The sequence below is a fragment of the Mandrillus leucophaeus genome, unplaced genomic scaffold (genome assembly GCF_000951045.1).
Source record: "Mandrillus leucophaeus isolate KB7577 unplaced genomic scaffold, Mleu.le_1.0 Scaffold811, whole genome shotgun sequence".
Classification (NCBI taxonomy): Eukaryota; Metazoa; Chordata; class Mammalia; order Primates; family Cercopithecidae; genus Mandrillus; species Mandrillus leucophaeus.
In genome coordinates, this window is record NW_012108820.1 from 67361 (window position 1) to 82025 (window position 14665).

The window sequence follows — 14665 nt, forward strand, 5'->3', positions numbered from 1 at the left end:
ACAAAAATTAGCCAGGCGTGGTGGCTCATGTCTCTAATTCCAGCTACTCAGGAGGCTGAGGCAGGAGAATCGCTTGAACCCAGGAGGCGGAGGTTGCAATGAGCTGATATCTCGCCACTGCACTCCAGCCTGAGCGACAGAGCAAGACTTGGTCTCAAAAAAAAGAAAAAGAAAAAGAAAAAAGGGGCACTGAAGGGCAACAGATGTATACTACACATTAAACAGCAGTTTGCAAGGAGGAGGGGAAAATGACAGTCACTAACATGCAGCAAGGCAAAGATCTTTTCAACAAAAATGTAAAAGTAATTGTTATGGCTCCATTCTGACTTACCACTATCTTGCTCCCACTACTTAATCTTTAATGAATTATAATTTCTATCTTTCAGTTGCCTTTTCTGTAACATTAAAAAAAGATAGAAATGCCAAGTTTTTAAGCACTTATTGTATTACATACCTAGAACTGGAGAATGGAAATTTAAGAGTGACCACTGAGTTCTATAAAATAATACAAATGCTCCCTAGAGAAAACTTACATAAAGGGAACAAAAATAAAATAAAATAACCAAATGGAATGTCCTCCCACCCTTGGAACACATTAGATCAGAATTTAGACCCTGAAAAACACACTCTGTTCTCAATCTCAGATAGTCTTGCTTGCATTTTTCTCCTTGCTGAAATGATTGCACAAGCGCTCACATCTCTTATCTGCCCACCTCTCTACAACCACACCCTTACATGCCCCTGCCTCCCTGCTGTGACTCTGAGCCAGCTGCCCATGCACTCCCTGTACATGTGCATTATTAGATCTCATCTCCTCCTGTCACCTAACGACACTGCTCCAGTAGTTGTCCATCTAGCCCACGCATCATCAACTTTCTACTGCAGCATTCCCACCAGCATACAAACCTCCTGTTATTCCTTTCTCTCTAAAACAACAAACCTCAACGACTTGTCTTCCCCAACTGGCACTCACTTTCCTGGCTCCCTTTTTCAGCAAGACTCATTGAGGGAACTGTGCATACTTATCGTCTTCGGCTCCTCGCTCTGCATTCTTTGAACCCATTCCATCATTCTCTACCATTTCACCAAAACTGTGCATCAAGGCCACCAGTGATCTCCTGCTGCTACATCAATGCCAGTTCTAAATCCTTATCCTATCTGACCTACACGCATTTGATAACGTAACTTAGAATGTTTAAGCCTCAGTGTCTTCTTCTGAAAAATAGGGATGATAATAATAGTACCTATTTTAAGGATGGTTACGAAGATTTAAAAAGTAACCATGTAAAAGCACAATACCTGGTTCACAGTTAAGAACTCACTAAATGTCAGTTATTAGTGTGCTTAATCAGCCCTGCTACCCACGTTCCACTCAGTCTAAAAATAAGAGTCCATCCCATACCTCAGAAACAGAATTTTAGAAGATAATAAGACTCCAGAATTGTAAGAAAATGAGTATAATCTCAATCTGCCAATAGTATTAGGCAAATAACCTATTCCATCATACAAAGTATGACCTTAAAATTTCTTTGTCATCAGTTGCTGATGATTCTGAAATAACTACACGAATCCCAAACTCGCTCAAAGTCTGGTTCTCATGTCTAACTCCTATTCAACAGCTTGATGTAGATATTATCTGCTCCAATTTTTCTCTCATTCTCTATATCTCATTAATCACCAAATCCAGTCCATTCTAACTCTGTAATGGCTTTCACACCCATCTACAAAATCATAAGCCTAAGAGAGCAGGGAACATGTCTGTTTCGGCATCCCACCATATGTGGGACAGCACCAGGCACAGTACTAGGCATACTAGAGGCCAGCATCCTACAAAGCAATCTCACTTCAATATACGTTTTACAGAAGGGAAAATGAGGTATAGAGAAAGGAACTTGCAGGATCACTCAATTAGTAGTGGAACTGATAGAAAAACTTGCTCCCCAACCTTCTAACCCCAGGAAAATAACTGAGCCAGAGCCTGGGTGAAATACCTGTATGCAGGAATGATAGTTTATTCTCTATCAGTACTTGACTTTGACCTTAACTGATCTTTTTCAATGCAAATTGGGATATAAAACACCGTCAGTTACTTAATCTCTCTGAGTACCCAAAGAAACATAAGACAACAACTTTAATACCAAGTCAATAAAAATTTCCTCTTTGCTGATTTTCTACTGAATAGCACTAATTTGATCCAAAAAAAAATCAATCTTCCTATCTATATGTTTACAGAAACACAGTATACCATTCCCCTTGGTTCTTGAGAAGGCCTATTAAAGTTTTAGTGCGTCTATATAGAAGAAATAAAATGATTAATTTCAGGCTTATGTATCCTATTCTTACTGCTCTCTCTCCCAAAAGATGCAACTTTGAAAGACCTACCACTTGGAATAAATTGGTACTATATAGCTATTATAAAGAACAGTATGGAGAGTCTTCAAAAAATTAAATAGAACTAACTTATGATCCAGCAATCCCACTTCTGAGCATACAGCCAAAGAAAATGAACTCAGTGTGTCAGATCTCTGCACTCTCATGTTCATTTCAGCATTACTGGTAATAGCTAAGATATGGAAACAAACTAAAAATACATTGACAGATGAATGGATAAAGAAAATGTGTGCATATATGTTGGGGGCGGGGTGTGTGTACACATACACACACATACACACACACACACACACACACAAAGAAAGAGAAATATTATTCGACCTTAAGAGAGGGAAATCCTACCATTTCCTTGTGGCAGGTGAAATAGGCCAGATGCAGAAAGACAAATACGACATGATCTGACTGTGTTAGTCTGTTTTTTTGTTTTTGTCTTTGTTTTGCATTGTTTTAAAGAAATACTTGAGGATGGGTAATTTATAAATAGAGGTGTTCTTGACTCATGGTTCTGCAGGCTGTACAAGCATGACACCAACATCTGCTTGGCTTATGGTGAGACCTCAGGAAGCTTACAATCATGGCAGAAGGCAAAGGGGGAAGCCAGCATATCACAAGGCGAAAGAGTGAGCAAGAAGGGTTGCAGGGGGCAGTGCTACACTCTTGTAAACAATCAGATCTCATGTGAACTGAGCAAGAACTCACTCATTACCAAGGAAATGGTACTAAGCCGTTCATGAGGAATCTGTCCCCATGATCCTGTACCTCCCACCAGGCCCCATCTCCAACCATGGAGGTCACATTTCAACAAGGGATTTGAATGGGACAAGCATCCAAACCATATTACTCACTTATATGTGGAATATAAAAAGAGTCAAACTCCTAGACAGAGAGTAGAGTGGTTATTACCAGGGGCTAGGGGAGAAAAAAATGAGGTGATATTGGTCAAAGAGTACAAAGTTTCAGTCATGCACGGTAAGTTCTGGATATCTTATGTACAGCAAGGTGACTACAGTTAACAATACTGTATACTTGAATCTGCTAAGAGGGTAGATCTTAAGTGTTCTCACCATAAAATGAAAATGAAAAACAAAATAAATGTGAGGTAACTGATACGCTAATTAGCTTATTGTGATAAGTACTTCAAAACACATATATATATCAAATAATCAACCTGTATACCTTAAATATGTACAATTTTTAATTGTTATTTATACCTCAATAAAGTTGGGGGGAAAAAGGACCTACCATACTTATTTTTTAAGCTAAATGAAGAATAGTTTATTGAATATATACCACGTTGAATACTGCTGCAATATAGAAACTACTACTTTCATGGTTTCAGGTATCACTGGAAGAAACCAATTCATTAAAGAAAATGTAGTTAATAAGCCTACATGTAAACTATTATAAAATCATTTCATTAATACAAGAAATATTTTAACTTAGGACACTAAGAATGAGCTAGAGACTTCATCTCTTTGGAGTTTAATTCTAAAATTGCCACTACCTACCATCATGATCCTACTTTTGTAGCTCAGTTTACTCACATTTAAGGCAATGAATCAAAATTTTAAAATATTATTTTGATTTATCCAAGCAACTGCTGGTGATTTAAACCTTAATGATGATTAAATTCAGCAGACTCATGACACAGAGATAGAACTTCAAACAATGTGGCAACACCACTGATGGAAAATCACAATACACAGGTTACCTTGGTATGCAGCAACAGGGATGGAGAAGTGTCTGTTAAATGTCAATGAAGTGAAAAGAACAGAACCATAAACAGGGCTACCAAATTAGTGGCTAATGCCAATCACACCAGAAGCATCTCTGAAATGCTTTGTATAAAACAAGGTAAATTACAAGATGATAGATGGCAAAAAAAAAAAAAAAGAAAAGAAAAAACAAAACAAGTAAATATCATATTTTCCTATTGACTTAAATTGTAATTTCAGTGTGGTGCTCGCTTGGAAAGTTCTTTTTAGTTACCCTTGAAATATCAAAATTTCATTAAGCATTTTCGGTTTGTTTATTCTTCCACCACTACTAGTAAGAATGTTAACAAGTAGATAATACCAGGATATACAGATGTGTATCAAAATATACTCAGAATATACCCACTGAGTATATATGCAAAAGTAATATAGCAGAGTGCATACAAATAAGACTCCTGAAGATGAAGAGACTTGGGTTCAAATCCTGGCTCTGCTACTTCCTTGTTCAGATGACTTTGGAAAAATTACAAACTATAAGCTTCAGTTTCCTCAACTGTAAATGGGGTTCATAATAATAAATTAGTGATGATAATATGGATACACAGTAACAGTACCTAAACTTCATGGGATCACTTGGGTTTTAAATAAAATAATGTATATAACATATACAGTAAGTGACTAATAATTATTAGCTATCATCCTTCCTCTGGAAATAATCACCAACTGCTTAAGACTTGGACATTTAAAAAGTCATACTCTCTCTGTCAGAGTTCTTGAAATGTTTCAGGAAACTAAGGAATTAGGTAGAATCTGCAGGGAGAAAATAAAAGGACTTGTTTTATGAATGAGGCTATCACTTTTAATTGTTATTCTTGCTATTTTTCTGAAAGAATTTGTAGTCCTTTATTTCAGAGACGACCATTAACTTTAATTACTTATTACATGCCAGTTGCTGTCTTAATTTTTTTTTCAATTCCATGAAGTAGAGATCTTCATTTTACAGATAGTGAGACTAACGTTTAGGGAGGGTAAATAGCTTGCTCAAAGTCATAAAGCAAGTAGGTTTCAGAAGCAGAATCCACAATCTCATCAACTGAAGTCAAATGTCTTTCCATTAAACCAAGAATATCCAATGACTATCTACCATTCACTATCACTAAGTGAAAATCTTATTATATTTGTTTTACATGACCTGGAGAAGAAACAAAGTTTGTAAAACAAGAAAAATATCATACAACTCTAATCCTCCATAACCTTTCAATCTAAATTTGCAATCTGAATATTTATTTTATCAGCCCTTGCATACATTCTGTGCCACAAACCAGCATAAGATTTAGTTCATTAACGTTCACCTTACACGCTTAATTGATGAAGGACCCACTGTTTTTGCTTACATAAAAATTTTATTCATAAAGTTTTAAACTATTAATCCCATGCTATTACTCAATGTCTTATATTTCCTTCTCTAGTAGAACCTTGTGGAGTTGTAAGGTGTTTTCTTATTGTTGTTGATGATATACATGGGAATGAAAATCTATTTTTTCCCCAGACAATATACAATCTGCGATCTGCTTTTATTCAGGGTTTCTGCTCCACAGAGGGAAAAAAACAAAAAAACAAAAAACCCACATACAATGGCTATGCACAGAGAAAACTTTTTTTAAAAATTTAGTACAAAGAAAGGAGAATCAGAGAAACACATTCTGGTCCATTCATTCTTTCACTTTCATTTAGAAAAAGGATTTAAAAACAAGCACAAAAATAAGTCAGATTTGTGTTACGAACAGTTAAGAAAGGACAAAGAAAATAACTGGACTAGTGTCATTCTAGTGATACGTTTTGAGATCAGTATTCATCAACGGGAAAATGTCATCCACAACTTTTTATTCAGTTTGAGCCATCAACATTAGTTATTATCTGCAGACACTGCTGCTTGAAATGAATCATGGTACTCGAGCAATTCAGAGCATATATTCCTATATTTAAAGTTATTGCCAGCTTTTAGCTTTAAACTACAAGTATATTTCAGAATTAATGACTTTCAGTAAAAAAACAAGGTATTTCATTATACATACATACAGGAAAATTTCAAGTTACAGTAGGTTAAAATGTCATTCGTTCAGTATTTTGGAACCTCCATGGTAACAATGATATGACTCTTAACACACTGCCTTTCGCGGGATATGGGTCACCTTAGTATAAAACACCTGAAGGTGGTTACATCAGAGGAAAACTACATTGTCGCAGAGCTTAAAAAAGAATCTTCATCTACTGCTTTCACAATGAAAATCACAAAATTATCTGTAATTCAGTGGAAAAAATCCAAAGGAATAAATTAACCATTTTTCATAGCTCTTAAAATGTTTTTAGAAAATTTCAACAGATTATTATAGAGACTGGCCAAAGGAAAACATATTTTCTATGGTGCAATACTCTGGCCACAATACCACCTCACAATAAAGCAGACAGAAAGCCAGAAAGACCTCAACTCACATCCTGATCTAGCATGATTAGGGTCTCTCAGGTTTCAGTTTCCTCACTTGTGAAACGAATGGAGTTAACTCATTCAATGTTGGTTGAATGTCTACTATGTGCCAAACCCTGCGTTAGCAATGAAAGTTTATTATTTAATTTTTGTTTTAAATAAAACCATGGTCCTTGTCCTTGCAAATCTTGTGAAGTGACAAATAAATGCAACATGATAACCACTACGAACAAACTGCTATGTCTGGGCAAATCAAAAGAGGCTGCAGAGGGGATAGTCAGTTGAGTTGAGACTTGAATGAATATGAGTTGTTTAGAGATGGGGATTATGGGTAATCCTTGCAGAAAGAAGAGACTACACAGACAAGATGACAAAAAAGGGCAAAAACAGAGAGAGGTTTAACGTAAATGATGCACAGGCTGGGTATTAAAGAAAACTGGTGGGAGACGCCACACTGAGGAATCTGACTTTAAGCACTAAGCCACTTAAACATTATCAGTAAGGTTCCTTCTACACTAAAACTCTGGAAATTGACTGTAGGCCCAACCAGGAACATTCAATGTCTCCACCACTTCATCTGAAGTTGTTAGAATCTCTTCAAGCAAAAAAGCAAAACTATCCAAGTGTTGATGCTGCGATTATGAAACCTAAAAGACCTCTCTTAACTGGTACATTTTAGGACTAGCAATAGGCATCTATTGTTATTAGCGAAATAAAGCATTTCTAAAAGCAAGATACGTAACAAGACATTTACTTCTGTACTTTATCAAATACATAACTGTAAACCTATAAATGGGAATATTAAAAAGATACTGAATTTACATGTCCCCAAAAATGATTTTTCATACTTTGTTCAAAGCATGCTTCACTGTGAACATCAATTAACTAGAAGAACCTAAAGAGAATATAAAGTTCTATTTACCTGTGTTCTGCAGGAACAGGGGGTGGCCAAACAGCAGGATCTCTAAATGGTTCATCTTGACAGGACACAGGGAAATCTGGAGGCTTGTCGATTTTAAAACTTTCTAAAGTGCTGACAATACTTTTCACCTGTTCATATTCTTCCAATAATTCCTGCCGAACCTTAAAAAAAAAGCTTTATGCTAGAAGCTGTTTAAAGACTTCATGAATTTTAAATAATAAATTGCTATAGAGTGCATGTTTTCTTAATGTCAAAGTATGAAAAATGAATCATTAAGACATTCATAAACACAAAGAACTATTTCAAGTAATACTGAGAAAAGGGCAGAAATTAGTTTGAAAAAGCGTAATTCTATACCTTTTAATAAGTAGTAATCTCTCTTTCATAATGGAATTCCATTTCTACCAAAGAACGTGAAGATCATTAATACAATTTAAAACAATCAACTAAGTAGGTAACAAGTTAAACATTCCAAGAAATGTAAAATATTGTGCTAAATACTTTTAATATATTTGTAAATAGATTCCAAAAAACTGTAAGCCAAAATTTTCAACACAATTCCTATTCCCAATATCACTAAATATAAAACGCCTGTCATGAGTGTCTGAAAGCTAGAAGTGGTATTATACTATGAATTACAAACTTCCAGTTTTTATTTAAATTCTCCTTCAACTGAAATCTGAATTATTTTTGCCTTATTTAAATTATTTTGAGTTCTGAGTAAAGTTTATTTTTATTTCAAAGACAAGGTTTTTCCTGTATTTAAAAAATTTAACTGAACACATACTATGAGGAAATTCTTGTGTTTTCAAACTTGGAGCACAAACTCATTTTCAAAAGTAAACAGATAAAGATTAAAAATTACATTCAAGACCAGCCTAGGGAAACAAAAAAATTAGCCCAGGCACGACAGCGCGAGTCTACAGTCCTAGCTACTCAGGAGGCTGAGGCAGAAGGATCATTTGAGCCCAAGAGTCCGAGGCTGCAATCACACTACTGCACTCCAGTCTGGGCAACAGAGCAAGACTCCATGTCAAAAAAAAAAAGAAAGAAAAGAAAATTACAATTATAAGTCATTTTAACAATTGTTTTTTCTTTAACCAGAAAGCAAGTCATACTGTAACGCAGAGTATAAAAAATTTTCCCTCATCTTTATATTGAATAATCTATTAAAAGGAACATATGAAGGAGTTACAGATGCAAAGAAAAAGCTAGGTAAAATTCAACTGCTAATACATGCAATTACACAATATGCTACACTGGAAGAAATGTAATTTCAGAACCCAGTGGAAAGAAACATAGTAGAAATGGTCACTATTTAACATACACAATTCAGAACATGTCAAAAATACTTCCATGATAGATTAATAAAATACCCTGCCTGTAGCTAACAGGAAGGATAGAAGAAAACAACTAAAAATTTGAGCCTGAGTTGGAGCAAGTATATTGTTCTCAATCAATATAATTTGGTAACATTTAAGTTGGAAAATAAGTCAAATTTACCCTCAAAACTTAGGAAAACATCAATTTCTGACTAATGGAAAAACTAGAAGAAACACTTGAAAGGCATTAGTACATAAAATGGAAACTTCAAAGAAATACTTGACTTAGTACTTGTAATTTTTAAAAGATTTTAAATTTTAACACCAAGTGGGGAGTGGTCTGCATTGGAAGCACATATACTAACACTGGAATGACACAGACAAGACCAGTATGTCCCCTGCACGGGATGCACACAAACTCCTGAAGTGTTCCGTATCTTTTCACTTAACATTTTCTAAAAAGGATGTTATGTTGTTTCAGTATAACAGGTGAAAACACAAGCTTAAATAATAAACCCTTACAAAACAAAAGCCAATTTTGTTTAAACATCACTGAAGATGCTTTTATTTATTTCCTTAAAGATCTATTGCTTATAAGTATGATTTGTAAAAAAAAAAAAAAAAATCGTTTTTAAAAGTTACAATTATTTTGAAATTGGAGCAGCAAAGCAAGAACTATGCTAAGAGATACTGATTAAAACATTAAATTTAAAAAACAGTAAGTGGGTAAATTAAAATTCAAGTTTTTATTAACTGTCTTATTAATCAAATTATATAGTCAAAAGACAACAAATACAGTAATGTTTATTATTAGATTACTGACTCATTTGTATTTTTAAGGAGTCTTTCAAAAGAGTTTTGCAAAATGGGTCAAAACAACATGTAAATATGAAAGGGAAAAGGGCGAGTATGAATACTTTATTTCGGGTCCAGCACAGTGGCTCACATATGTAATACCTGTGCTTTGAGGGGCCAAGGCAGGAGGATCACTTGAGGCCAGGGGTTTGAGTCCACCCTGGGCAACATAGCAATACTCAGTCCTTACAAAAAATCTAAAAATTAGCTGGACATGTGGTGTGAACCTGTCCCCCTAGCTACCTGGGAAGCTGAGGTGGGAGGATCGCTTGAGCCCAGCAGTTTGAGGCTGCAGTGAGCTGTGATGGCACCACTGCACTCCAGCCTGGGTGACAGAGCAAAACCCTTTAAAAAAAAAAAAAAAAAGAAAGAAAAGAAAGAAAAGAAAGAAAGAGAATGGGCCAGGTGCGGTGACTCACGCCTGTAATCCCAGCACTTTGGGAGGCTGAGGTGAGTGGATCACTAGGTCAGGAATTCAAGACCAGCCTGGCCAACATGGTGAAACTCCGTTTCTACTAAAAGTACAAAAATTAACTGGGCATGGTGGTGCATGCCTGCAGTCCCAGCAACTTGGGAGGCTGAGGCAGGAGAACTGCTTAAACCTGGGAGGCAGAGGTTGCAGTGAGCCAAGATCGTGCCACTGCACTCCAGCCTGGGCAACAGAACAAGACTCTGTCTCAAAAAAAAAAAAAAGAATGAATGAATGAAATACTTTATTTCGAAAGTTTGTAGTCACACAATTAGGTACTGATCATGAAAACAGAAAAAAGTAAAAGTAGATTCAATTGGAATTAAATATCTTCAAAACATACCTCATGAAATATATGATCAAAAAACAAAACATTAACTAGGTAAGATACTAAAATATACAAGAGCATATTTTAAACATAGTTCAGTATTCAGATAAATAGGAACTATTTCCATCTCAAACTCATTTTCCGACTCTAATCTCTCAAGTAAAATAGGGTACTGCTGTCCCAACACATCTAATACTTTAATATCATCTTACCTGTTGCCATTTGCCTTTGATAGCTGGATCTCTGACTGACTGGCAATGTCTCTGAATTTGCTGTATCACCCCCTGGTAATAAACCATTGATGAATCGTAATTTCCAAGAAGGGCATATTCTCTTCCTTTCTTTGCATTATCACAAATCTCAGCCAAATTCATCTTCTTTCAGAGACCTAAACATAAAATATAATGACTTTTTAAAGTTTTCAGCACTGACTTTAAAACATTTATTGTTCTTTAAAATATGTTTAAAACTACTTTTTTTTGAGTTAGAGTCTCACTTTGTTGCCCAGACTGGAGTGCAGCGGCGTGATCTTGACTCACTGAAACCTCCATCTCCCCGGCTCAAGCGATTCCTGAGCAGCTGCGACTACAGGGGTGCACCACCATGCCCAGCTAATTTTTGTATTTTTAGTAGAGATGGGTTTCACCATGTTGGCCAGGCTGGTCTCAAACTCCCGACCTCAGGTGATCCACCCACCTCGGTCTCCCAAAGTGCTGGGATTACAGGCGTGAGCCACTGTGCCCAGCCTAGAACTACTTTGAAAGTCAACAGTTACCATTCTTTTAGGTTATCTGTACGCATCTTATAATACTAAACAAAGTTTTCAAATTTGGAAGTATAAAGGAGATTACAAAAGAACACCCATGGAAATAATAGGGAGAGAAGTTACACAGCTATGAACTACTGATTTACTTACAGATACATAAAATTGGACACTAGTTTTCCTTATTCCTTTATAATTACCATAGGCTGCAATAATAGATGAACTTGTTTTATTCAATTTATTCTTGACAACATAAAAAATATGATTATCACATAAATATATGAATATATTTTCTACTGAAGTCAGTTGAAACTATAAGAACTAGTTCTCACTAAAACTTCTTGGCCCCAAGAATAAAAAGCTATACTTAAAGAATAGATTTTAAAGACAGTCTATAGTTGTCCGTGTACCATTTATACTCATGTAATTGCCTCAAATTTAAATCTAAGCAAACACCTATAAATTAAACTCTTTGAACCCCAATTTGTAATCTTCTAAGACCCCATGATTCTCTATAGCTCTTTGGCCATGCAAATAACTATCGTGATTTTCCTTTCTATAAGATGTTAGTCAGAATACCCTCTAAATTTCTGGCTTCCACTAAAGCTCTCCAGTCCAGTAATTCTGGCTTTTCTTCCAGGCTTTCCAAAAGTCTCCTAGAATCATCCAAGGCTTATATGCAAAGATACTTTCCTCCCAAGACTAAAAAGAATAGAAGTCCAGAGATACAGGAGAATGATATCCTGAGAAAGAGTCAAAATTGCCTTCTGATTTCCAGGAACAGTAAACCAATGAATACACATAAAGAAGAAAATCGAAATACTACTCTATGACTTATTCAGGGAATTAAACTTTGGCTTGGGGAGCCTGACTCTTCCACTCTGACTCTCAATCTCTTATCTGTTCTTCAGGAATTCAAAAATTCTTCCTGAAAATTAACCATCACTAGTTCTAGGCATTTCAACTGACTCCAAAACATTTTTGAAAACAAATGTTTGTGTTTGGCATGTTATTTTCCCCTTATAGGTTCCATGAAGGCAGAGTTACATTATTTGAGAATCACACTGCAGCAAATAGTACACTACTAATATGGTTTGGCTCTGTCCTCACCTAAATCTCACTTAAATTGTAATAATCCCCACGTGTCAAGGGCGGGACCAGGTGGTAGTAAATGGATCAAGGGGGCAGTTTCCTCCATGCTGTTCTTGTGATAATGAGTAAGTCTCATGAGAGATCTGATGGTTTTTCGTTTTCTGTTTTTTTTTTTAGATGGAGTCTCACTCTGTCACCCAGGCTGGAGTACAGCGGCGCTATCTTGGCTCACTGCAAGCTCTGCCTCCTGGGTTCGTGCCATTCTCCTGCCTCAGCCTCCCAAGTAGCTGGGACTACAGGCACCCACCACCATGCCCGGCTAATTTTTTTTGTATTTTTAGTAGAGACGGGGTTTCACCGTGTTAGCCAGGATGGTCTCGATCTCCTCACCTTGTGATCCGCCCTCCTCAGCCTCCCAAAGTGCTGGGATTACAGGCGTGAGCCACCGCGCCCGGCCGAGATCTGATGGTTTTATAAGCGTCTGGTATTCCCCCTGCTGGCATGCATTCTCTCTCCTGCCCCCTGTGAAGAGGTGCCTTCCACCATGATTGTAAGTTTTCTGAGGCCTCCCCAGCCATGCAAAACTGTGAGTCAATTAAACCTCTTTTCTTTACAAATTACCCAGTCTGAGGTTTTTCTTCATAGCAGTGTGCGAAAGGACTAATACAGTAGACTAGTACCAGGAGTGGGGTGCTGCTACAAGGATACCTGAAAATGTGGAAGTGACTTTGGAACTGGGCAACAGGCAGAGGCTGGAACAGTTTGGAGGGCTCAGAACACAGAAAAATGTGGGAAAGTTTGGAACTTCCTAGAGACTTGTTAAATGGTTTTGACCAAAATGGTGATAGTGATATGGACAATGAAGTTCAAGCTGAAGTGGTTGCAGATGAAGATGAACTTGTTGGGAACTGGGATAAATGGGACCCTTGCTATGCTTTGGCAAAGAGACTGGCAGCATTTTGTTCCTGCCCTAGAGATCTGTGGAACTTTGAACTTGAGAGAGGTGATTTATGGTATCTGGCGGAAGAAATTTCTAAGCAGCAAAGTGTTCAAGAGGTGATTTGGGAGGGGGGAGTTGCTCTTAAAAGCATTCAGTTTTACCTATTCACAAAGATTAGGTCTGGAATTGAAATTTATGTTTAAAAGGGAAGCAGTGAATAGAGGTTTAGAAAATGCGTAGCCTGACAATGCAATAGAAAAGAAAAACCCATTTCTGCCAGCTGCAGAAATTCGAGTAAGTAACAAGGAATCAAAAGCTAATCACCAAGACAATGGGGAAAATGCCTCCAGGGCACATCAGAGATGTTGGCAGCCCCTCCCATCACAAGCCCAGAGGCCTAGGAGGGAAAAATGGGTTTCCTAGGCTGGGTCTAGGGCCCCCCTGTTGTGTGCAGCCGTGGGACTTGGTGCTCTGCACCCAGCCACTCCAGCCATGGCTAAAAGGGGCCAAGGTACAACTCAGGCCATGGCTTCAGTGGGTACAAGCCCCAAGTTCTGGCAGCTTCCACATGGTGTTGGGCCTGTGGGTGCACAGAAGATGAGAACTGAGGTTTGGGAACCTCCCTCTAGATTTCAGAGGATGTATGGAAATGCCTGAATGTCCAGGCAGAAGTCTGCTGCAGGGGCAGGGCCCTCATGGAGAACCTCTGCTAGGGAAGTGCGGAAGGGAAATGTGTGGCTGGAGCTACCACTGAGTCCCCACTAGGGCACTGCCTAGTGGAGTTGTAACAAGAGGGCCACCACCCTCCAGATCCCAGAATGGTAGATCCACTAACAGCTTGCACTATGCATCTGGAAAAGCCACAGACACTCGAGGCCAGCTGTGAAAGCAGCCAGGAGGTGGGGATGTACCCTGCAAAGCCACAGGGGTGGAGCTGCCTGAGGCCATGGGAACCTACCTCTGACATCAGTGTGACCTGGATGTCAGATATGGAGTCAAAGGAGGTAATTTTGGAAGTTTAAGGTTTAATGACTGCCCTACTGGATTTCAGAATTGCATGGGGCCTATATCCCTTTGTTTTAGCCAATTTCTCCCATTTGGAACAAGTGTATTTACCCAACGCTTGTACTCCCAATATATCTAAAAAGTAACTAACTTGTTTTTGATACAGGCTCATAGGTGGGAGAAACTTGCCTTGTCTCAAATGAGACTTTGGACTTGGACTTTTGAGTCTGGAATGAGTTAAGACTTTGGGGGACGGCCGGGCGCGGTGGCTCAAGCCTGTAATCCCAGCACTTTGGGAGGACGAGACGGGCGGATCACGAGGTCAGGAGATCGAGACCATCCTGGCTAACACGGTGAAACCCTGTCTCTACTAAAAAT

The 14665-nt window shown here is 37.7% G+C and overlaps 1 protein-coding gene across 1 annotated transcript in view; it reads right to left on the minus strand.

Moving 5' to 3' along the window:
- The window catches only part of KATNAL1 (katanin p60 subunit A-like 1), a gene marked incomplete at its 3' end in the record, with an annotated part of 102652 nt that overhangs the window by 66999 nt on the left and 20988 nt on the right, over positions 1-14665 (minus strand). Inside the window, exons 2-3 of the mRNA XM_011967845.1 lie at positions 10700-10875; positions 7514-7674 (exon numbers count right to left, since the gene is read on the minus strand). Of these exons, the coding sequence (XP_011823235.1) occupies positions 7514-7674; positions 10700-10861 (323 nt within the window). The remainder of the gene's footprint in view (positions 1-7513; positions 7675-10699; positions 10876-14665) is intronic.